This window comes from Schistocerca gregaria, chromosome X (assembly GCF_023897955.1).
Source record: "Schistocerca gregaria isolate iqSchGreg1 chromosome X, iqSchGreg1.2, whole genome shotgun sequence".
Lineage (NCBI taxonomy): Eukaryota > Metazoa > Arthropoda > Insecta > Orthoptera > Acrididae > Schistocerca > Schistocerca gregaria.
The window spans coordinates 505,298,846-505,325,604 of NC_064931.1; the positions used below are offsets into that span (position 1 = coordinate 505,298,846).

The 26,759-nt window shown below is 37.9% G+C and overlaps 1 protein-coding gene across 2 annotated transcripts in view; it reads right to left on the bottom strand.

Moving 5' to 3' along the window:
* Window positions 1-26,759, bottom strand: part of LOC126297580 (host cell factor 2) — a 234,210-nt gene that overhangs the window by 96,917 nt on the left and 110,534 nt on the right. For both annotated transcript variants that reach the window (XM_049988548.1, XM_049988547.1), the window contains exons 8-10: window positions 15,774-15,907; window positions 8,258-8,384; window positions 1,350-1,583 (exon numbers count right to left, since the gene is read on the bottom strand). In XM_049988548.1, the coding sequence (XP_049844505.1) occupies window positions 1,350-1,583; window positions 8,258-8,384; window positions 15,774-15,907 (495 nt within the window). The remainder of the gene's footprint in view (window positions 1-1,349; window positions 1,584-8,257; window positions 8,385-15,773; window positions 15,908-26,759) is intronic.

Genomic DNA, 26,759 nt, shown 5'->3' on the forward strand with positions numbered 1-26,759 from the left:
AACTCACAACTTTTTACAGTTGGGCCTTGTGGAGTGGACACGATGCAGTTGCCCAGGTATGAACAGTGTGCTTCCCCTCCCAGGAAACAAGAAGTTGGTAGGTATACTGCACTTTTTCTGCCACCACATAAGTAAACAATAGCACATGCTGGTGGCATCAATTGTTTCCATGTTTCTCAGCTCTAATTGTGAAGTGTAGTAATGGACAATGCCATATAACTCCTTTTTGTTAGATGAACCTTCATAAATGCTGTGGGTGACCGCAGATATTTTTCTTTGGGTACAGAGAAATATTCCCCGAGGGGATGATTAAGTATGGCATGAATAAGATGGAATGAATGGAACTTTTAAAGCTGTACAAATTAAAAATCATCTTCTGCCAGGTTTACAAACTGGGCATGGCAGAAGGACATAGCATAATCAGACTTCCTCCATACAACAATCCTTTCAATCCTATTGAAATTATTGGGCGAGAAGTTACATGCCACAGAGTTTACTTTGAGTGAGCTGGAAATGGCTAAAGAAATTATTGTGAATATTATCCCACAGGACTCACCTAGAGTTGTGGGCAATACCAAGAAAGGGGTTAAAAGATACCAAGAAAGAGGTTAAAAGAACATGGACACCCCCCCCCCCCCCCCCCAAGGATTTCTAGAGGAACATATTGAAGAACTGGTAATTTTTGTTACCTCAAGTTACAGGTCCGAGGAAGAGAACAGTGAGGATTCTCCCCTTAGTCTCACTGCTTACACCACAGACTGGAGTATTTATAAAATACTCAATTACATGAGTACCCTGCTCAATACTATCATTTCTTGATTGATTAACAATGCTTCACTAGCAGCCAGTTAACAAACACATACCAAAAGTAGGCATGGCATGCTCAGCTCATGTTGGCAACAAAGCTTCCGTCAACTCACTCTGTGCAGAATAGCCAGAAGTCACAAGTTATTTGAATCGAACTATAGACAACTGTAACGACACTGTACTCACTGTATAAACTGTAATCATGTTGACAGCAGAATTTGCCACAGTTTCAAAACATTTTATTAGATTTTGATAACTTTCACAAAGGAAGAATTTAACTGAAAATAAACACTCTTAACAGAAGCTTTCCACACACACATTTAAATTTTCTGGCTGCAGTTATTTCTTCACAGTGAAAATATATAATTTTGGAGAAGTGAACATGATTATCGGTACTTGAAACTAAAAAAACACAAACTGTATTATATAGCACAGCTGTTGAGTTTTTTGTACAACTGTACCTCGGGAGTACATACTGTAGTCTTGGTCAGAAATGTTAGAAAAATAGCAGAATAGCAAACCAAAACAAAAAACTAACATACCAGCTGTAGCATTTCCCGCTTGCGATGATGTAACTGACTGCACGGTGCGGATCCCAGGTGATGTCGTAACAACAATAAACTGTTGTCCAGTTGCAGGTCGGACACCAACTGCTGTCGGTCCAGCAGGTGACAAACCTGGTTTCGTAATAACAATTGTTTGCTTTCCTCCAGGACCTGGAGCTTTTGTGACCATTATGTTTGATGGCACACCCTTTATTTGTGGTATCTGAACACCTGAAGTCAGTTAAAAGGTTCACTGTATCAAATGCAGACTTACATGAACAAATACGTCAATTTACGTAAAGTTTATTTTAAAGTGATGTGACAGTTTCATCTCTAATTATTACAATATCCAAGCCATAAGAACAATCAACATGAAGAGTTCAGTTAACATCAAAATTGCTACCCTCATTAGAGTAGGAAATTTGTTTCATTTCAGTTCCATATGATGATACCAGATTTTCATTGATAACAATATACTTTAAAGATAAGCAGCCAAGTATTACTCAAGTCTACCCAAGAACCACACTATTACAAATGCACCGGTATCTGAAACCTAAGGTAGAGTTAGCATGTTGTATTCACCATAATTGTTGCACATGACCTACATGAGATAGAAAAAAATTCTTGGAATAGATTCAAGCCACGAAATACAACTCTCTAAGGCCAGCAAAATACCCATACATGGCTGTTATAATCTCTACATTGGAGTCAAAACTTTTCCATCCGAAGATTTTATTAGATAAGGCAACAGCAAACAGAGTCAAATCTTTCTAACAAGATGCACATTAATTAATCCAAAACTTCAAATCCATCTTTTGCCACTGCCAAAGCCACTGATGAAAGATTCTGATTGTTATTTTGTAACCTGGGCATCCTCTCATACCTTTTCCTCATGCATTTGGCCCATAAGGCATTTATAACTTTAATCTGTATGAAATAATCAATATGAACAATTTCACTACCTTCGTGTAGAGTCACTTCCTTACAGTACGTTCTTTTACTGATTTCATTTCATGGGCAAAATGTAAACACTGTTACATTCATTGCAACTTGGGCATAAAATCATTTGTAGACTTACGATTGAACAAAAATTGCTGGGAAATTAGTGTTCAATATGCTTTTGGTCCATGATCAACAAATATAGCATCAGTGCATAAAACTCTCTCATGAGAAACTATGCATGTAAAATTAACTGTAGTATTTCATCTTGTATGTCAGTGGTGTCAGCAATTCCTACACTTTTAACTGACAGTCATTCATATAATAATTTGCATCTAATGTTTTCCTGTAACAGCAATTCTGAGATGCTCTAGAAAAAATGTCACTACTACTATCCCACCTATATGACAGGCTGAATATATCTTCAGCCTGTCCTGGTATTTTGGATCTGGACCTAGACCACCACCACCACCACCACCACCACCACCACCACCAATTTGATCTCCAACATCAATGTACCCTCATTTAACGCACTTCTTCCTGTTCCATCAGCTTTAATCCTTGGATTATTAGAGTTGTAACAGAGTAAGCAAAATCTAATAGATTTTTGTCTGACACTACCCCATCTGTCAAAATAATAAAATAGAACAAGGCTGTCTCAACTTATGAACATTTACTAGAAATGTGAAGAACACAAATAGTATGAAACATCCTGAAGTTCATGGGAATGTCTCAGGATACTATACCTCAAAGCAGTATTGCATGCTTCTAAAACAAACAAGAAGAACCTATTACACAATATTTGTTGTCATACAACTGCTTCATGAATCAGTACTGGGAATGTTACACATCAGTTGTCGAATGTGTGATATATTTACCACAACATGTTTCAGGACTATGCCATCCCATTATCAAGTGCTATAAAACAAACTGACAACCACGTAGACAGCTATATTATCCTGCAGCACAACAGACCTTAAAGTTAAAGCCAAAAGTAAAAGTAAAAAGCCAACAGCAAACATCCACTGTCAAAAAAAACAAATCCTCCTTTAACATATAATGTTGGTGTGTAATATTCTCACTAAGCTCAGTTGTAGATTAAAGGCAACAGCCTTCACCTGCCAAAGACAGTACAATTCTGTACATATATACCACAGCCTCCATGGTGCTACCATCTACAGTAAAATCTTTGAACACTGAATGTCAAGTCCTAGCAAGCCCTAAAAATCAACAATGCACCTATGTTACTTTGAAATCATGATACTTTATTTCATAAATTCCTACTGTCCCCATAACCCTGCCAATTTACACAATATAATTCTGCAATATTGCATCACTATATTTCTAGAAATTTTTCTTGTTTTGCTCATTTCTGTGCCCTACCACTGCATCAATCCTATATTACACCTGCATCAAATCCATTTTCTACCACTATTTGCTTAAGTGTTTTAATTTCTTCATCACAATTCTTAGGGCTTACTGGGATGGAATTAGCCCTGTGCACTTCATTTTTTAAGACTGCTATTTTTGTTTATGGGAGAGGCATGAGGTCTGTATTACTGAACCTGTGAATGTGGGTTTGCTGAATATTCCTATGCCATGCTTATTGTTTTTATTCTCGATCTCCAAATTGAGATTATTTAAAAATCCCTATTGCTTATGCTCTACTGTAAATACCATATCCTTTTGCATATTCTTAAGGTTACTTGCGAATCCATTTATTTCTTCCGTGAATCTTTAAATAAGTATACCGTTTACACATCATGTGTACATATGTAGTTTATCACAGTACTTAACAATGGATGGGGACAGTAGGAATTTATGAAATAAAGTGTCAGGATTGTAATAAGATGTATGTGGGACAAATGGGAATAACAAGAATATAGAGGATGGCTCATCGGCAGTGGCCAAGCAACTCTAGAATGAGCAGCATTCATTGGGTAGCATCACAGGCAGCTGGAATGTACTGAACTTTAAAGAAAAATGGTTATTGGTGTCCAAGTTATATGAAAGAGAGATTTTCTGCACTTTTAAAGAGGAATATGACAATGTGATACATGAAAAGACAAAAGTGTCCAAGAGGGATTCTGAGCTCACCTTAATGATGTCCTTGTTAACAACTTGCCGCCAATTTATTATACTTAACAGTGTGTACTTTTAATGTTTCCTGTAGGTCATCCTATACACATTTTAACACTACCGTACAGGTGCATTATTAGTTTTTAGGATTTGCTAGGTCTTAAATTTAATGTTCAAAGATTTTACTGTAGACAGTAGCATCACCAGAAGCTGCGATATATACGATAGAGGGCTGTACTATCTTTGGTGGGCGAAGGCAGTTGCATTTAGTTTACAACTGAGCTAACAAGGAGAGGTCCCCAGAGGGATCAGCTTTTTGAAACCATCTATACAGTGATGTAGATTCAGATCCTAGGTATCACACCCTGCAGCCATTCGCCCTTGTGGGCAATCACTTGTGAGTAACTGATGAAAATGAATTTCATGATTTTGCGTGACCCTCAGCAGAGTTAAAAAACGAGCAATGTGTAGACTTGTGTAGTGTAATGGGTAGAGTAAGGACTTCATATGTGAAAAGTCGTGGATTCGATTCTCGTCAGGTGCTTCAAATTATTATTATTATTATTATTATTATTATTATTATTATTATTATTATTATTATTATTATCAATTTTAAAACTTTTTGAAATGACTTTGCTCTTATTTTTCATCAATTAACTGGTTTAAATGTATTTTTTTATTTCTATTTCTTTGTCACATCATTTTAATCGCAATATGAACTTTTTGATTTGTTCTCATTTTTTCTATACATTGTTCTTCCATATGGAATTTTTGTAAATGTGAATTTAATTATGTTCATCTATTTTAATACCTGACAATGCCAATCCATTGGTTAAAAAATAAAAGATGAAATAATCTATCTATACTGACTGGGCAATGGTATCAAATAGGCCTATGTATGTTATGTTACTTAACTGTGAAATTTTTGGATGGTGATCATCAAACAAACATTTAAAACATACCCTACATTCCTGCTACACTATGGGCAAAATAACACAGATCAAGATTTAAACAAAAGAAGGGATTATAAGTACACAAGAATAATGAAAGTAATAACATGGACAAAAAAATGGATGATAAAATGAAAGAAATTAAATTGAAATTAATACATAAAATCAATTAAAATTAAATGAACAAAGAATTCAAATGGAAAAAGAACGATAGGAAGAAAAATGAGAGCAAATGAAGAAGTTGTTATGATGATTGGAATGATGTGACAAAGGAACAGAAATAAAAAGAAATACATTTTAAAACTGTTAACTGAATACAAACAATGATCAAAATCATTTCAATAAAGACTTAAAAATTAAAAAAAAAATTGAAAGCACCTGACAAGATTTGAACCAATGACCTATCCATTACATCACACAACCAGTCTCCACAATACTAATTCGTAACGCCTTTGTTTTAATGATGTCCACCCCAAATCCCATATCATTTCAGCGACTCTCTCACTTCTGTATCTATGCTGTTAATTTTTGGAACACAACCTACACCCAGTTTAGAAACAGACTGACTGTTATTTTGCAGGACAATGCTCAAGCATGTACAGTGGAAGCTGTTACTGATTTGTTTGACTGATGGGGCTGCTAAGTGCTACACCACCTACTGCACTTCCCTGACTTGAGCCCTCAATAGGTTTACCTCTGTTTCTAAACTGAAGGAAACACTTCACGGCATACACTTCAGAACTGCTACAAATTCGTCGGGCAATAGACTGTGCCACTGTAATTGTCAACATAAGTGGCACTGCTAAGAGAATCCTATGTCTTGCACATCACTGGAAACAGGTTGTACAGAATGCTGGTGACTACTTTGGTCAGTAAAACACTGAAACACGTATCTATTTTGTACGAGCTGTAAATAAATAGTCGCAACTATTAAAGTTCCAACCCTCGTAAAATTTGCAAAGAACAACAGTAGTAGTAAACAGAAATTTTGAAATTTTACAGAGATATGGCGAATTTTGACAACACAGATTTGTGCGAGTTGATATATGTTGTCAATAGTAATGAAGGTCAACAACCAGAATTATGCTGTAGTGTATAAATCAATTGCTAGTACTGCAAATCACTAACTTTGAAGAAGTTTGGGTAGCCAATCAACAATTATTAAATCCAACTACAATCATGAAGGAGATGAAATTAACTAGTCTAAGAGTCCAAATATGACTACAGATGGCTTCTCCTTTAATAATCCTGTAATAACCCCACAACCAGTCGACAATAGCTCTTTTAGATTGCAGCTGCGGCATGTCAACTTACAGCGGCAGCAGCATCTACGCTACACTCACCAGGCACTGCACTTGCTACTTTAGAGGAACATGTAGTTGACCTAGGGATAATGAAGCACATAGAAGGATTGGATTGTCTGTAGATACACCTCATTCTAATGTAGAAACAGATAGAACAAAGAGCGAACAACATAAAATTTGGGGCAAGTTAAATAAATGCTAAAAAGTAATAACTAAAATGAAGGAAGGACTTTTTAAATTCAAAATACACCTATTTAAAAGCAGATACAAATTTGCTTGGTGCTTTCATAAGACATAGTTTCTACCACTGCAAATCTGACTACGTAACCGTGATGTGAGGTTTAAACTCAGAGAACTGGTGTCAATGGCAACAGAGATATATTCCAAATAAATTAATATGAGATGATACTGATCCCCATGATACACAAAACTGGTCAGGACACTGTTGCAGAAGCTAAAGAAAACCACACACACATCACATGGCAACATCCAATCAATACCTTCAATGCATGACAACAATGGTGATGTTACGGATGAGTGTGCCACTGATGGGGATAGTCTGTGAGCAGATTCCCCATGCTACATCACATGACAACCCCCAACTGTCCCACCACTCCGAAGTATAAGCCACAACAGCACCCCCCTTGGCACCCCATATTAGCCTGGACTGCTGGAACAACTGAACCATATTCTTCATCAGGATCTCTCATCACACCCTGCAATGAGGGACATCCTACCCAAGATCCTTCCTCCCCCTCTTAATGTGGTATTCTGTCACCAACCCAACCTACACAACATCCTAGTCCATCCCCGTGCCGACACCCCCCCCCCCCCCCCCCTTTTTCAGTCCCTTGGCACAGAGATCACATCCCTGTGGCAGATCAAGGAGTAAGATCTGTCCAATACACACTCCCAGCACTTCCTGCTCCAGTCCAGTCAAATGTGTAACCAACTCCATGACAGGCCGGGCCACCAGTGAAAGATCCATGTCATACACCAAGTTTGCTGCAGATCCTTATGTCAGTATGACTACCAGCCAGCCTTCGACCACAATGAATGGCCACTGCCAAACTGTTTCCAAGAACAAATCTGGCCACTCTGTGGCACAACTTGCAGTTGAGCACATCATGGTCTATTTCAATGGTTGCTTCACAACCAGGGCAATCTGGATCCTTCCCTTCACCACCAGCTTCTCTGAACTATGTGGACAGGAGTTATTCTTACAAAACATCCTTCACTCCCATAATCACCCTAGTCTCCATCTCTGGTAACTGACTATCCCCATACCCTCCAGCCAACAGCTTCCCCTTCCTCCGTCCTGTCACCCCCTCCCAAATACACATCCCAATGTAACCTTCAATATGTGCAGCTCCCCATCAGTTCCAACAACTGAAATCACTTGCCTAGCCAGTGCACCTGCCACCCCTCCCTCCCGCATTCCTAGCCGATAAACTGGCTGCTTCTCACTAAGTCACTAGCCACCCACCCTTGAACCCCCCTCTTCCCCCCCCCCCCTCTCTCTCTCTTTCTCTTTCCTCCCCCTCTTTTCCCACCCCATCCAACACAACCACCACTGAGTTTGGACATACCATCATGAAGGATAAATAAATCCTAGAGTTTAAAAAACACTTACCTGTGCCTTGATTTCCACTCAGAAGCTTTACAATTGTAGCAGCTGGGATTGTTTTCTGCCCAGTTTGAATTGCTGTTACTTGACCTGCTGTTCCCGGTTTTGCTTGCACCACCGAAGTTTTTGGCATCTGTAAATGTAACAACAACAAATTACGTCAGTCATATGAATCCACACTTATTTTCACAAAAGACTAAAAGAACCTCAACCATAATAGTTTAACATATATGGTATCACAGGAGGAATGGCCAATATTCAAGGATATGTCAAGAATGATCATTCAGAGTAAAAAAGTTTAGGAAATATGAGCTGTAACATGCATAGATGTGGTTTATGGTAGTAATGAGGAATAAGTACTCATAACTCTTAAGGTATGCATGTTGCAGCCATATTCACACCACTTTTTTGCCTTGAATGGTCATTCTTTTCCTATTTTTAAATATTGATCATTCCTCCTGGGGTACACTGTATACACACAACTGCAACAAATACTAAGCATTATTACATTTTGTGATAACACTGGAATTTTCATCAAAAGCTAATGAACTGCAAAGCAGAAGGAATTTGAAAAATTCATTAATTAAAACTTCCGGGCTGAATTGCCATGGTCCATATATAAAACTATTTCTCCTTCCTGACGTTTCGTTGCCGGCTGCGGGCAACATCTTCTGAGGTGAGTTGGCGACTGGCGGCTAGGTACTGGTGGTCCCACTTACATAGACCGCTTAGATGGCACCACCACTCGTCACGTGCTTTCGACTTTAAAACTATCTCTGGTTAGTGCCATCTCTCTCGATTACAGGTAATCGATTGTCACATCGTTGGTACAAAGTCGAACGCCATATCTTGTCTAGTTTTAATCCTCCTTTTCTATTAAAATTATTTCCATGCTTTTAGATCTCTATAGCTTCTCTATACATGCGAGTGTAATAATGTGAGGTCCTAGCTATCACGTTTGTCTCACTAAATTTTATTTCGTGATCACAGTCTCTGAAAACGTGTTCCGCTACAGTTGATTTTTCAATCTGTCTCAATCTACAGTTCCTTTTGTGTTCTGTTAGGCGGGTATTAACACTCCTTTTAGTTGTTCTAATATAAACCATGACACAGCTACACGGAATTTTATACACACCTGGGGTAACTAAGGGGTGTCACGCGTCTTTCACCGATCTTAAACTTTCACTAATTTTCTTGGTAGGTCGAGAGATTGTCTCCACTTGAAACTTGGCCAAAACTTGACCAATACGGTCCATGATGTTATGAATAAATGGAAGAAAAACTTTTCCAGCCAACAGTTGTTGTTGTCATCGTGTATTTTTAGACACTTTTCTTCTAGGGTGGAGTGCTCGATCTATTTCCTTGTCAGTGTACCCATTTCTCTTGAAAGCTGTTCACAAACGGCTTAATTCATCTTGTAAGTAAATTTGAAAAATTATTTGTCGTATTTGGTACAGAAAATCTGACCCGTTGGTTCCGAAGCAAAGGCAGGACACCGCACTGATAAATCATGTCCATAAAACGCAGCAAATATGAATCTAATTCAGGCCCAGGTCCAAAAAATAAAGAGGATTTGCTGTTAAGATTGGATAAAGCTATATTTAGATATTAGTAGGTGTATTAAAAACCGCTAGTCAACAAAGAGTTCAGAATTCGACAAGTTAGTGAAAATTACAAGCTCAAATAGGGGTAATGTAGGAGCAAGTTTAATAATGAATAAGAAAATAGCAATGCAGGTAAGCTGCTATGAACAGCATAGTGAACTCATCATTCTATCCCAAAATATACACGAAGCCCACACATGCCAAAGTAGTACAAGTTTATATGACAACTAGCTCTGCAGATGGTGATGGGATTGAAAAATGTATACAGGAATAACAGAAATTCTTCAGACAGTAAAAGGAGACAAAAATTTTGTTGTGATGAGGGAGCAGAAATCAGTAGTAGGGAAAGGAAGAGAAGGAAAAACAGAAGGTGAATATGGACTGGGGAAAGGGATGAAAGAGCAAACCATATGGTACAATTTTGTACAGAGCACAATTTAAATTATCACTAACACTTGTTTTAAGTCTCACAAAAGAAGGTTATATATGTGGAAGAGACTTGGAGACACCAAAAGGTTTCAAACTGATTACATAATGGTAAGACAGACTTAAGAACCAGATTTTAAATTGTAAGACATTTCCAGGGGCAGATTTGGACTTTGATCACAATATATTGGTTATGAACTGTATATTAAAACTGAAGAAATTGCAAAAATATAGAAAATCAGAGAGATTGAACTTGGATAAGTTGAAAGAACCAGACATTATCAACAGTTTGGGGGGGGGGGGGGGGGGGTGGACATTATCCAACAGTTGACTAGAACAGGAGAAAGCAATACCGTAGAAAATGATTATGTAGCTTTGAGAGATAAAATCGTGAAGGCAGCAGAGCATCAATAATGTAAAAATACAAGGCCTAGCAGATATAATCAGGGATCATGAGAGAGAACGAATTTAATTGATGAAAGAAGAAAATAGAAAACAAAGCTAATAAAGCAGGGAAAGGAAATTAGAAAGTCTAAAAAATGATATTGTTGAAAGGAAGTGCAAAATGGCCAAGCAGGAATGGTCAGAGGACAAATTTAAGGATATAGAGGCAATTAAATCAGGTGACGTTGAGGGAATTTGGTTAGAAAATGAGACATTTAAAGTAGCAGATGAGTCTTGCTGTTTGGGCAGCAAAATAACTGATGATAGCCAAAGCAGAGACAATACAATATGTAGCTGGCAATGGCTAGAAAAGTGTTTCTGAGGAAAAGAAATTTGTTAACATCAAATATAAATTTAAATGTTAGGAAGTCTTTTCTGAAAGCATTTGTATAGAGGTTAGCCATGTATGAAAGCAAAACATGGACAATAAACAGTTCAGTCAAGAAAAGAATAGAATAGAAGGTTTTGAAATATGATGCTACAGAAGAATGCTGAAGATTAGATGGCTAGATCACATAACTATTGAGGAGGTACTTAACAGAACTGGGGAGATAGACATTCGTGGCACAACTTGATTACAAGAAGAGATTGGCTGATAGGACACATTCTGAGACACCAAGGGATGGAGGGAAGTGTGGGGTGTGAGAAGCATAAACACAAACACAGTAAACAGAGTCAGAAGGCTGTGGGTTGCAGTAGTTATTCAGAGATGAAGAGGCTTGCATAGGAGAGAGCAGAATGGAGAGCTGCATCAAAACAGTCTTTGGACTGAAGACGATAATGACACCACCAAAAAAATTCAAGATCCAAGACCCTATATGTTAAATTACCGAGCAAGTAAACAAACCTGTATCAAAATATGGAAATGCTACAGTCGTTAATCCAGACCAAATACCTATAAAACTATAGAACTCTTCACATTGAATGACATCACAACTCACCGACACTTACAGTAACATCTTTAAATTGAAGAAATGCCAGATACAAACATGGAGGAGAAAGTATATTACATATTTCCACAAAAACAAAGGAGATCTGCACAGGCAGAAATTATACAGAGAGAAACTAACTTCACATAGTTTAAAAATCTGGGAATAAAAGTATAAACATATTCTGTCAAATTAAGGACAATAACAGAAAGCCAATGTTGTTTCTGTGTAGGCAAACCCACCACATGAAGTACATGCTGTAAGAATAGTCATAGGTAAGGGTAAATCTGTGGCTGTGATTTACTGATCTAGAAAAGCCTCTGACTGTGTGCTTCAGGCATTAATATGGCATGCTCAAGAACACAATGTACTTTAAGATTATGTAAGCATTATTGCAGATATGTACAATGATGATGATATACATTTCTGGGACCCAGCTGGACAATGAGAGAGTTTCGATGTAAATGTTGGAGTATATCTATACAGCGGTCTAGTGCCCACTCCTGTTTAATATTGTTATGAATTATCCGAGTGCCCCACTATAAAAGTCATGGGAATATTTTGCAGGCTGATGACAAGGTATTGATGTAAGGCAAACAAAACAGTCAAGAGATGCTGGAGAAGTGGTGAGAGGCATTAGAGAGCTGGTATGACCATCAGCACAACTACTACAGAATACACTATTGGGTAGGATTGATCTATATGGGTCTATTTCCAATCAAAAGGAACTAAATCAAATGAAAATGTATGGAAGAGTTGCTAGTCCAACAATGATCTATAACAGTGAGGTACAGGTCACAGGGAAGAGACATGAGCAAAAAGTGTAATCAAAGGAAATGCACTGTGACGTCAAGTGGGGTAATTCTTGAGGATAAGTAGTTTTGAACATGTAATCTGATCTTTAATGGGAACTGTTTTCGGACAAAGATGGTATGGTCAAATCTTATGCATACCAGACGACTGAAGACTCTGGCCACTTGGCTGACACTTGTTCAAAAGTACATAAAGAAAATGGAGATTAGTCTAACAAGGCAAATTGTGCCTCAAGGTCAGGAAAGCCAAACCTGTGCAAAGGAGACTGTGAGGAGGAGGAGGAGGAGGAGGAGGAGGAGGAGGAGGAGGAGGTGGTCAAATACGAGAAGGAAACAAGTCCCTATTCAAAAATTAAAACTGAGTACATTCTCACTAACTAAACGCTCACATAATGTTGGTAGTAACAGTTAACAGAACACTACAATGTTGTTCATACATATACGTCTTCAGCAAATTATAGAATATTTCTGTATAAATTAAAACTGCTATTTTGTGAGAAACAGGGCAGGAGTAGCTAATAACTATCATCCAGTTATAGAACTCTCTTACAAACAATTTTGGAAAGTAAATTAGTGGTCAAGTTTTATCAAATTCACTGACGATTGAATAACAGTTACACATAGACACTGTTTTTACACTGATTTTGTCTCGAGGGAACAGTTTTCACATTATTTGAAGGGAAGTGGTTGGATGGTGGTCACCTGGACTGTCTCATAGAGAACACTGTTATATCGCTGCCCAGTAAACTGTGGAACTTCACTAGAAAGATCAAAAGTGTATTGCTTGATGTTCAGTGATTAATATCACCTAAAAGTTGTAGATTGCAGAATTAAATGTTCTCGGTATGAACTTTAGTTTTGTCATATTTCTCCCACTGTTTACTGTCAGTGCAATGACAGAAGTAATTTAGAAACCAACTTGAAATCTACTTAAGAGCTCACAACATGTTGGGTGTTGACTGAGACACATTTGCCTACAGTAAATATCTCAGCAGTGTAGGTTAGCTTTTAACTCTCTGCGGTAAACCTGACAACCTGCCATTTATATATTTAAGGCACACTGTAATACGGCTAATCACAGATTCAGTGACAATTCTCCAAGATAGGATAGGAAACAATTAAGAGACTTCACTTTCACTCTTGTAGTTCACCAAATCTATACAGTCTTATTAAAATTCAAAATGCCTATGATGTGCAAAAAACAGGAGTAAAGTGTCATATAGCTCAGCACGTCACTTCACTGATAAGCCCCCTGAAAGGCTAATATGAAGACCATCTTAGGAACTAAGGATTTTATGGCCTGATTGCAAAATGACCGATATTTTAGTATGTTTTGACGTATCTTGTCTGGTTTTGTAAAGAGTTAATTTTGGTAAAGACTGGTGACAAACCAACAGATTTATATCATTTTTCTTCAATGACCAGCAGGTCTTTGAACAGACAAAGGGTGTGGGCTGGTGACCCTCTTCCTTCACAGTCTCTTCTTTTTATAGACACTGGAGCAGATATAGCTTTTGCCAACAGGATGTTCTCCTGTTTGATCTCTTCTAGGGCCTGGAGTGCTGTAGCCCTATTCTGCCCATAGTAGGCTTTAATAATACCAATGGGTGAAGAAATGTTGAAATACTGTAGAGGATTTCATTCCTTTTACTAAAAGCATTTTATCGTAAAGCAAACTGGAAACTATATCTGACGACATGTTGCAGGTCGTTCTTTAGGCAGTTAGCCATTACTCATTATGTATATACAGCTAAGTGATATACAATGAATCTACTTCTGGTAAAGATTTCCACATTAGTGTAATATACACTATGGTGTCACACTACAAAGGTCACCTCCTTCCTGTGATGGCTACACAGTATATCCAGTTCTGTCTGTCACATGATGTGTATATTATATGGCATGTTGTTGGGTGACATGGTAGACTCTTCTTGTAAATGCACACTGTGGGGAAAGTGAATCATAAGTGAATTCATGATTCCATCAAGGGAACCAAAGCCACTTGTGTACTTATGCAATTGATTCCCTAGGTGAACACTAAGTACAGTAGCGTGGGAAGGCCAGGCAATATGCTACAACTGAACAGTTAATTGTCCGGATAAGTCAATTTGGGGGGGGGGGGGGGGGGGGGGGCAGTGAGGAAGACATGGCTTTGAGCATGAGAACAGTTTCCTGACTGCCAATCAATTCTGTGGAAACTGCACATCAATAGCACTTTCCATTTCCACAATATTTGCAGTGCAAGTTTTAGGTGACTCAACCTGTATAATCATTACCTCAGTGAAGTTATTTTTTCTACTCACATGAGGAAACTGGACAGAAAATTCTCTTCAGGTATGGTCTGCCAGCAAAATGAAAAGCAACCAGTGCTCATTGTAGAGGAAGATGCCTCTCCTGGAAGAATGCTACAGCCGGCCTACAGGATAACTATGAGTCAGTTTCCCCAATAGCAGTATAGAAAAGTGTGCAGAGATTTATGCAGAATTTGTCCGTATGCTTTCCTTATGTTTGTATTATTAGCAACTCTTATATGTATACAATGTAGTGCTAACACACTTTGTGGAAAATAAGTTCCATCTGCCCCCCCGCCCCCCTCCAGCCACTTTTTGTGACGAACTGCAGTAGAGAGAATGAGGAATTGCAAGCTTGCTCTTCATCTGGCAGACCTATGAAGGAGGTAAGTGTATGACTGCAATTCGGTGACCCACCTTGCCTTGAGCTTCTACCCTCCACCCTGTTACACCCTCAGAACACTATTTATCCCATAGTATGGGTCAGCTCTGTGACACTTAGACATGGTACACACATTTAGTATTTGTTTTTAACTCAGTTGATTTAACAGAAAAATAAAATTTATACAATTAAAACACTGCTTTTAATAACCTGCGATTTTTCTATCTCCTGTAATGCTGAAACTATTAGGCATAGGGAAAAAATAAATAGGACCTTTTTTGTAGGAAATTTGATGTAGCTTAATTTTGTACGGGGAGACATGTTTGCTAGAAGGCACAGTTTTAGAATTGTTCAAGGAAAACATAAAATGTAACATTTGTCATTTTGTTCGAGTCATTCCAATTGTGTGACGGGTGGGATTTCTATTTTCTGCCAGTGTCACATATAATCCAAGTTTAGATACTGGGTGTACTTTACCCATAGGCACACATAACAGCAGTTTTTTCGCACGCACACTTACGTACATTTGGAAGACACACAAAAATCATACAGAACTCATTAAATGAAGTGTCTATGCCGAACTATTATGGAAGTGGACTAGTTGTATCAAAATTAAATGACTGCCAATACATACCGCAACAGTGACTCCTTGGCTTGTTTTCACAAATGTTACTAGGTTTGATCCAGTGGAATTGGCTGACTTCTGTAAAATTATTTGCTTTCCTTGCGCTGGAGAAACCCCTCTAAGTAACGTCGCCTGTGGAGATGCTGTAATAAAACAGACAATTAAAATTTTAACGAAGCCAGAGGTACAAACAAATTGTGTATCTCAAAAACAAATCCCTCCAATTTTAGAATTATTTCAGTATGGCTCCTGATCATCAGGTTCTCCCATGAGCACTGATTTTAGTTGCTATTACGTCACCCTGTAACCTTTACTTTGCATATACAAATATTGTGGAGAACAAAAGCAAAAGCAAACAACATACGTGCAAAAACAAGTTACCAGTCTAAAACTTTAACATTTGCTGTCCAACGTATGTAATATTATTCACATATGAATTTCAGACATTGGACATGTTAGTTTTCTTTAATTACCTATAAATAACTATTCTTACTAATATGAATTAGTGAGTTGTTATTCAGCCATTTAAACAACATAACACTAAATGACATTGCAGCTGTTGTTGAGTGCAATTTATTACTCAGGGTTGCAATAAGTTTCCCTAAGTGAAATTTCCTGAGTTCCAGACACGTTTTAGCATTTTTCCCTAACAAATTTTGAGATCTCAATGGTAGGTTAAGACAAAAGTTGACGATCTGTCTTTGGAGCTACAGTACAAGAAACAACAGTGCAAATGAGGAAATATCTAAATTAAACTTGCAAGCAGATGGTGTTTCCTGGTGTGTGCAAAAATCTTAAGTACTAACAACAAACATCTTTTGTAACGAACTGTTTTTAGATGAGGAAAGCAAGCCAAATGGTATGTGTGTTTCATTAAGACCACTGGGGTAAACGAAATGAGCCTCCTCGAAGATCATGGCAGCGTTCAGGTGTACCCTGGACAACGTTAGGGTTTTGCCTAATGGTCAATACTTTCAACACAAGACACCACCAAATGGCTTTTATTAAAGCCAACTTTGACAATAATGTCCACAAACACCGAAGGGCTCTCACATGAGAAAGAGGTATTACTCGCCGAAGCATATAAATGACAACTTTGATCTCCTAATAATTCAAAAGACCCACAGTGGCCCCAACAATAGAAGATTGAAGATCCACGCAATGAAATTAGTAACTGAAAGACCACGTGGGCAATAAGGCAATGCAGTCTTTGCGAAAACAGACTTCGATATTATATCTACCGAACAGCTATCTCAAGGAGTCATCGAAATCTTGACTGTACAGACGCAATCCTGTACATTGATATCTATCTATAAGCCACCGAACAGTGAGTTCAGATTCAATGAACCATCCAAATTTGGGTTACAACCAACAAAAGTAGTAATGGGCAATGTCAACTATCATAGCTCAGCCTGGGGTACAGGCACACAGACAAAAGTGGAGAGGACCTCAAAATATGGGCAGACTCGACTCGACTGAAATTGATAAACAATCCCAAACTTCCATCTTCCTCTAACAGCAGCAGGTGGAACCGCGGATACAATTGTGATAACATCTTCGTCAGCAAACACACTGCATATCAAACCACAAAGGATGGGGGAGAACCCTTCCCACGTGCACAACATCGAGCCATAATGTGTCTGGTAGAAGCAATTAAACCCACAACCACCCAATTCAAAAGATGCTTTAATTTTAAATGTGTCCAGTGGGACTAATTCATCCAAGAACTTGACCAAGAGTTGCAGAACCTAGACACGAGTCCCAAACAATATGACATTCATTCAATTTTTTAAAACGGTCTCATGCAAAAACATCCTATCTCTTTACTGCGTAAAGCATGATGAGAAGAACTGTGGCAAAACCTGGAACCAGCAAGGCCAGGGAATAGTTCCCGGGAAGAACCTACAGCCAGATTCGAACTTCCATATCTGATCTGGAAAGCCTTGAATAGATTAAGATCGGGAGTATCACGACGCACAGTAAACCTGAAGAAATGGGGCTATATCAGTATGGGCGAGCTCTGTGAATGTGGAGAACTTCAAGATCCACAATAACTACTAGTCTGCAGGAAACTGGATGAACATTGCACAATACAAGACCTACTAACAGCAAATGACAAGGCCATAGAAGCTGCAGTATATTGGGCTTCGCATGGAACATAAATATTGTAATCCCAGACAGAATCATACCAGTTCTTTTAAATGAACATTGTTTCCTGTGTGTTTGTATTTTGCTTTATTAAATATTCACTTATCTCACTACCATGTATTGTATTGCTTTATGCTTTATATTTTCCCTTTACTGTAATCTTAAAGAGTTTGTAAAAGTTATGTCTTGGACACGATAAATAAATCAAGACCACTGATGTTATTTTATTTCAATGAAACTAAATGCATTTGGTGACAAAAATACACATTTTCTTGAAGTTGCAAGACAGATTTAAAATCCCATCACTGATTTCAGAAATAACCGCAGAAGGAACTGTCCAACATATAAACTACTTTTGAAGTGCCAAAATGTACTTGGACAAATAAAATGTCTATAAATCACCACACTGTACAATGTACTTGTGATGAAACAGTCACAATTCCTGAAATCAATTGCCCATGGACTCTGGCCTGCTGAGGAGCACCGCAGTCCTGTATCCATGGATAAACCCTGAAGCGCCATGGTCCCGTGGTTAGCGTGAGCAGCTGCGGAACGAGAGGTCCTTGGTTCAAATCTTCCCTCAAGTGCAAAGTTTAATTTTTTTTTATTTTCAGACAATTATCAAAGATCAGGCACTCACACATAATCAACTTCGCTCTCCAAAATTCCAGGACATGTTCAGCTTTGCTTGGACATATGCAGGATTTGACGGTCTACACACGGTAAAATTTGAAAACATTAAAAACATATGTTTTGCCAGAGCACAGGGAAAACAGTGCGACTGTGAAACTGTTGCATTCATTTGTTGCAGTTTATGTGACGAACTCTTATGTTTTCATCACTTTGTTGGCAGTCATTATCACATCCACAAAAAAACCTAAATTGAGCAAGGTAGAAGAATCTTTTTACCCATTCGCCAAGTGTACAAGTTATGTGGGTCGACAACATATTCCTGTCATGTGATGCACATGCCGTCACCAGTGTCGTATAGAATATATCAGATGTGTTTTCCTGTGGAGGAATCAGTTGACCTATGACCTTGCGATCAAATGTTTTCGGTTCCCATTGGAGAGGCACGTCCTTTTGTCTACTAATCGCACGGTTTTGCAGTGCGGTCTCAAAACACACACTAAACTTATTACAGTGAACAGAGACGTCAATGAACGAATGGGCAGATCATAACTTTGCGAAAATAAAGAAAGTAAATTTTCACTTGAGGGAAGACGAACTAAGGACCTCTCATTCCGCAGTTGGTCACACTAACCACGGCGCTCCTGAGGCCACAATATTCTTGATGTTGCATATCTTGCTAATGGACTACTCAGTTTTTACTTTTTGCTTATTTTTTTCATAGTTCCACACAACTTCTTCCTGTTTTCTCGATTGATCTGTGTTCAGTTTTTCAAGGCCTATCCACTGTGCCAACTAAATCAGACAGGGGTGCGATGGGGAGGTTCCCTCGTTAGAGCTTTTAGACTATAAAAAAGAATCATCCGAGCAATGATGGGTGCAAAACCAAAGCAACATTGTAAACCTTTATTTTGTGAAACTAGATTTAACGAGCATTTCAAGAATATACATCTATGAAACTCTCACTTTCACGAAAAGAAACCCACAACTTTTTGAGCGCAACTTCTTCTTGCATCAATATGATACTAGATATAGAACAAGCTACATGTTACCTACCCACCGTTTAAAATCATATGAAACAACATTGTAAATAAAATGTGGAAAGATATGGATGACCTAAATGTAAAAGGTACCAAAAGAGACCTGGAAAAATATCTGAAAGATAAATGTTAATATAGTGTAGAAGATTTCGTGAATGGAAACAATGCATTATAATTGTAATTAAAATACCTCTTTGAAGATGTTACACCACGTATATTATTAGTTTATTGTCAATTTTTAGTATTGTCCATGGCGAGAGGTAATGCCTGAAGTTTGGTATTCTCACCACACTCTCAACACTATGAATCTCAGAATACTGAATTCCTTAATGATTTCCAAAATGCTATGTCCCATGTGCCTATCTCCAGTTACTATTCTGCATTCAAAGTATGTCAATTCCTGTATACAGCCATGCTATGTCCCATGTGCCTATCTCCAGTTACTATTCTGCATTCAAAGTATGTCAATTCCTGTATACAGCCATAATCACGCTGGAAGCCTTTTCACACGACTCATCCGGGTACAAATGACAGCTCCAACATTGCAGTGCTTTTTTTTAATACCTTGTGTATCCAATATTAACATCATCTGTATGTGTGCATATCACTATCCCATGACTTTAGTTGCCTCAGTGTAAAATAACATGATCACTACAAAACCTTATAGAACTTTAACTGGTTCTATGTATTTGGCCACTAAACCCGACATGAACAGTGATTATGAAAGTTTTTAAAACACTCTCTTCTGTTTTTATAAAAATGATTTATTTGTGAATGACACTAAACTATGGTATTTCACAGCATACTTTGGAAACAGCCCTGCTAAGCATGAAATCTCTTTGTTAATAATAATGAAATAGATGACAGACACAAAAACTCACGCCAATGCAACTCGCACAAGACTGCAGTCTCAGGCAACTGAAACCGTTGTGCCTATCTGCGACTCAGAATCTCCACTATACGGTGAGTAACAACTTTCCTTTTCATAATACTGTTAATAATGACACACACATAATACTAGGAGCTTCCAATACTTATAAGAAAATAAAATATTTATCAAAACAGATTTTGACAGCCAGGAAAAAAAAAATCAGTCTCCGAAATGATAGTTACAAAATATCTTAAATGGGTTACTGATCTTGGGACAAAGTATTACAGTAGAACTACAGGAGGAACACAGTTCCCTAATTTTGAGATGATATGAAAGCAGTCTCTTTACAGGAAATATGGTTTTAACACTGCAGAGCTGGTACACAAATAAATAAATTTTAGTAGCTACTTAGTGTAAAAAATATTTCTCCTTCATACAAAAAGTAGTAATATACCCAGTTGTGTCAAATATATATTCCAAAACATAATTTAACTCGTTTGTTTGTTTAGTTGTAGATCTGGCTTTAAAGAAGCACAGGTGTTCGACTTTCACAGAAAAGAAGTGGGTTATTGAACCCATGGATTGTGGAGTCCGGGTGGGGGAGAGGGCTAGGCATAGTCAAGTCATTTGCTGTTAGTATGGGAATTGAACAGTCCATTGCTATAATAATAATAATAATAATAATAATAATAATAATAATAATAATAATAATAACACTGTTAAGAAAATCAATATAGTTCTACTTGTGATTTTCTGCTTCCCTTTGAAATGGATTATGTTTCCTATTGAAACTATTTATTAGAATGCCTTACTATTACGACATTTTTAGTCTATAAGTTTTGATACCTGTTTGTTGCCCATATGCTTTCATTTGCCCCAACAAAAACTTCTGAGAGAACTTTCATAAGCGGAACACCTAATTGTTAACACAAGACGATCCAAGCAGAGGGTTCAAAACGCCAATCATATAGAAGTAATTCAAGAGGAATGTGATGTGATCCACTGACCTATCAGATTTTAACCTTTTGTTAAATAGTGATCCTTTAGGGTAACACTGTGTCTTACTACAATAAATATCATAATCATTAATTTTCTTATAGTTTTTCACACAGTATTGTTTCACATGAAATCTCTAAAAATGCTACGATTATGTATGTAATGGATTATTTGAATTTTCCAGCTTCAGTGGATTCATTAACTTTGGGTAACAAATGTTTCTGCTTCTCATCCATTTTTCTTCTTGAATATACTTGTAATTTCATAAAAAAAATATTTGATTTCAGAATGGTCCCATCTCTTTTTTAATCTACACATGTTAACAAAAATAATATTACTCAAATCTGTTGAGCAACTCAACCAAATACTTTGAGAAATTCAGAACATGCTGTAGCCCTGATTGTGTGTTTTTAAAAAAAGTATTGCATTACATTAACAGGCTATGCAGTTATGTCGTCTCTCATCAGAGTTGAACTTAATGCACAGAACTAATCAGGGACTCACCCGAGAAATGTGCAATATTGTTAAAAACACAGTCCTTGAAAATTACGTATATTACGTCTGTACAAGAGGACACCCTATTAACCCAATTTTTCACGCCCAGTGTTTACAACATATTTAACCAAAAGGTATTAAAATTTTTGTAGAAAGTATCGTGAATTGGGTGAGCATTATTAAATCTGCAGATATATAACAACCATAAATTACAACAAGCTGTGAGAATTTACTCCTAGCCACTAAAGGCTTAAACAGTCCTTTGACCATACTGTAAAACTAATTTTATTCCTCAAAATCTGTAAAACTGTTCTCAAACACAGATTTGCTATGCTAGTAGAGTTTTGGCTTTCATACAAATAACTATGTCCATTAATTCAATAGACATGTCATTACAGTAACATCATACAGTGGAACCTCACACAGAGAGCATGATTCGATCAAGAATCTTACTCATAGAGTGAAACACTTGTTAAGCATAACAATTTATCTCGTATAAATTAATATAAAATACGATAATGCATTCCACGCAGAAAAATTATTAAAACTTTTATCTTATTCCTGCCATTTATTCAAAGAAATCTTTATACATACAGTATTATGTACTTTATTATTCATGATACATAACGCATTCTTTTTTACTTAGAAGCTATTTATAGTCATTTGTTTCTGCTGATGCTTCAACTCTTGGCAAAAATGCAATACAGCATTATCGTCAAATAAATTTGTAGCATGCGTAGCACTTCTTTATTGTGGTGATGATTTTCGGTGTACAACACAGTCGATTCCCCATTTCTCTTATTGTGCCTCTTCCTCCTCCTCCTCTGAAGAACTCCTCTTCACAGCTTCCTGCTGTTAAACACACTGCAACTCCATATGCTCGGTGGTCATTTCTTGGTTGTAATCTTCCAAAAGCTCATTGATAGCCACTTCTAGTCCCATGCTCTTGGCCAAAGAGACAATCTCATTGACTACAGGCTCAACAAGTACTTACTATTTGCCTCAGAGTCACTTTCAACAACGCACTACGGCCAAAGCTTCTTCCAAGCAGAAGTGAGAGTTCTCTTGGCAAGCCCATCCCATGCCTTTTCTATCATCTTGACGCAGGCAATGATGTTTAAGTGATATTTCCAAAATTCTCCAAGAGTGAGAGTGATAACTTCAGTCAACTACAAGCAATGCTCCAAGAGTGCTTTAGTGTAGAGCTTCTTAGAGTGGTGTTGGGATGCAGAAATTGGATCTTGATGAATTGGAATTCTCCAAGGAGATGGTCTTGTAGGTCTGGAGAATGTGCGGGAGCGTTGTCCATCACAAGCAAGAAACGGAGTGGCAGATTTATCTCAAGCACATATTTTTTCCACCAAAGGACCACAGACTGCATTGACCCATTCACAGAAAGTATCACATGTCCCCCAAGCCTTGATGTTGGACCTCCACATAATATTTACCATGCTCTTCTGGACTTTACACTTCTTGAAGGTTCATGGAGTTTCTGAATGGTAAACAAGCAGTGGTTTAGTTTTCAAATCACCGCTTGCAGTGCCACAGAATAGCAGTAAGATACTATCTTTCACTGGCTTGTGACAGGGCAATGCATAGTACCTTGTTAAGGTATGCTTTGGCATCTTTCTCCAGAATAGACCCTTCTCGCCATGATTAAAAACCTGTTTCGGCAGATAACCCTCAGAATCTACGAGATCTTGAAGTTGCAGATGAAGTTCCCTGCTGACTTTATGTTTGAGCTGGCTGTTTCGCCACCTCGCAACACTGTGGATGCCAGTTGTTCTTTTAAACTTCTTGAACCACCAACGGCTTCTCTTAAACCCTTCTCCGGCTGCTCATGATCTTCGCATCTTCTTAATGAGGTCAGCAGAAATCATTCACACCTTCTCACAAACGACGTTCTTGTTGTCACCTTGCAATTGCTTTTCATTTACCTATATAAGAAGCAACCTTTCGCCATCGCCCAGAATATGAAACTGTTGTTTAGATACCATTGTCACTCCATTTGAAGCATAATCTCCTTAATCTTATCCTTGTTCTTGAGGATAGGGCAAATATTTGATGTAGATCGACTGTATGTGTGTGCTAAATTAGCAACGCTCACACCACGTTCACATTTTTAATTGATTTTACTTTTCATTTCTAAGGTCATTTTCTTTCTCTTAGGATCGTCTTCGTGTGGCTTTTTCTTCCGGGACATTTCTAGAAAGATTATTAAAATTTGCACACAAAAAAACTGTGAGGACACAAGTTTACAAAAATTGTGTGATCGCAAGCTGCATGAAGATGCTAGCAGAAATAGTACTAAACCTAGACTGTAGTATGTATTAAAGACATTGTTCATATGCTGCTGCTGACAATGAAAGGTGTTCATAATGTTGAACATTTCCCCCACCGTGCCCAAACGGCTGGTGATGCCGCAATAAATTGTCATCACGCGTTATGTGAGTCATTATTTTTCAATCTGTTTTGCTTGTTATGTGAACTGTACATTAAGAGAGGCGGTCGTTAAGTGAGGTTCCACTGTACATTCTTTTTATCAACATGAGAATTAGAAAGCTGAAGAAAATCTGCACCTTGGATTATGGATGAACTAAATGGCTCACAAATTTCAGAGATGCAACCCACAAGACATAAAAACCAATGTCTCATCTCAAGGAAAATCATGTTACCAACAGGCAGATATGGAACAGAGTCTGTGAGTAATGTTGAACTGTGACAGCCTGAAATCTTCACAGACAAAGAGCAAGCGTGATTCAAGAACAAACAAGGTAAAAGCAAAAGTCGCAACTGTACCCTAGTCATGGGTGAGAAGCCGAACTAACATGCCACATTATTGGGAGCAGTACCAGGCCACAAACAAAATAATACCTATTATTTTGGAGAGCAAATGGCCTCTGGTGCAAAATTCTTTCTTGTGACTGTTGCAGTCAATATCATACAAAGTCTATTGTACATATTTTAACAACACCTACCAAATATAACTAAACTACTTATGATAGTTAAACAGTTTTGATCACAAATTTCTTTTAATCGGACTGACCGGTTTCAGTCCTTAAGGATGATCTTCAGACTGCAGAACGGAAGGTGAACTTCCATGGAGCAAGCTGCGCCGACCCATGATGCTGAACTGGAGCAGTCATGGGTCGGCACACCTGGCTCCATGGAAGTCCACCTGCCGTTCTAGAGTCTGAAGATCATCCGTAAGGATTGAAAGCAGTCACTCCGATTAAAAGAAACTTGCAATTAAGACTGTTTTTTACTTATCATATTAATACAAGGTAACTGATAATATTTTCAAAATTTTTATAAACTACTTATGTTCATCAACAACTCTCTACTGCTCACAGTAATAATCGTCTGCTACTGCAATTGTTATGCTCATAGCCTGGGAAGAGAGACCTGTCAAGTCACCAACCAAAAAATACTGCCACAGCACCCTGCAACTACCACCCCACTTGTATTTGGCACTATCCAGTTTTAAAATATACAAACCACAACCTCAAACTACCAACTACTTAAAAAAATAATAATCTACTACATGAGTAGCAATCAGGCTTTCCCAAACATCTCAACTCTTCATCAAATGTAAAAACCAATCTGAAGATAGCTATGAACAAACAAGATGAAATTACCGTATGTTTTCAGATTTCAGAAGACCTTTGACACTGTTGTCTTCAGTATTTTACTTGTCAAGCTTAATAGCCTAAACTTTCTACGAGTGTAAGACAACTTTTTTTTTTACGTATTCTGACATCCTGTCAACAACAGATAATTTTCATCACTACAAAGTCAAAATCAACAACAGTTAGTATCAGGTACCTCACACTGAGGTATTACATCAAATATTTTTTCACTGTTTGTATACAGTGTCATTGGTTATCACCCCAACTATATGTTCAGTCCACTGTTGATATTTAAGTGCAAAACCAATTAACCTGATAGCTATTAAGAAATTCTTGGTTAAAGCTCAGTTCATCCTAAACCCACATGATCCTGATTAGTTATTCTACACTCACTGGGTGAAAATTTCAGGAGACCCTCCAATATTTAGTCCTACCTAGTGCTAGGATTGTGATCAGTCTTCTGGTGTGGAGTCAAGAGGAAGAGTTAAACCAGAGGCTCAGATGATTCTGAGACAATCTTGGACGCCAATTTCTCAACCTTCACTATAGCGCGGAGAAATGTGGGACCACCTTCATAGGTCAGTCATGCACTACGTACAGGAAGCAGTTACTAGGGTAGCACAGTATGTGTGGTGTGCACATGTTGGGTTTTTAGCATAGAGAAATCCCTCCACAACCCCTGTAAGATGTGTTCTGAGTCCAGACATGATACCATTCATCATGGCACATCACATCAGAGAAAGAAAATGATAATACAGAATTAATGAACGTTAGAAGCGTTTATGGAAAAGTCTCTAAGTAGTTTCTCATATAAATGGAAACATGCCCACTTAGTACTAGAGAGGCGGCCTGTGTGGCCGAGCGGTTCTAGGCACTTCAGTCTGGAACTGCGTTGCCGCAATGGTCAAAGGTTCGAATCCTGCCTCGGGCATGGATGTGTGAGTGATGTCCTTAGGTTAGTTTGGTTTAAGTAGTTCTACATTCTAAGGGACTGATGACCTCAGCAGTTAAGTCCCATAGTGCTCAGAACCATTTGAACTTAGTATTAGAGACAGAAAGCTGACAAACCAGAAATGAAATTCTGAACTCCAATGGAACGTATGGCAAAAAATCAGTTAAATGCTGTTGGAGGAGTGTATTGAGAGAGAGAGGGGGGGAGGGAGGGGGAGAGGGGGAGAGGGAGGGG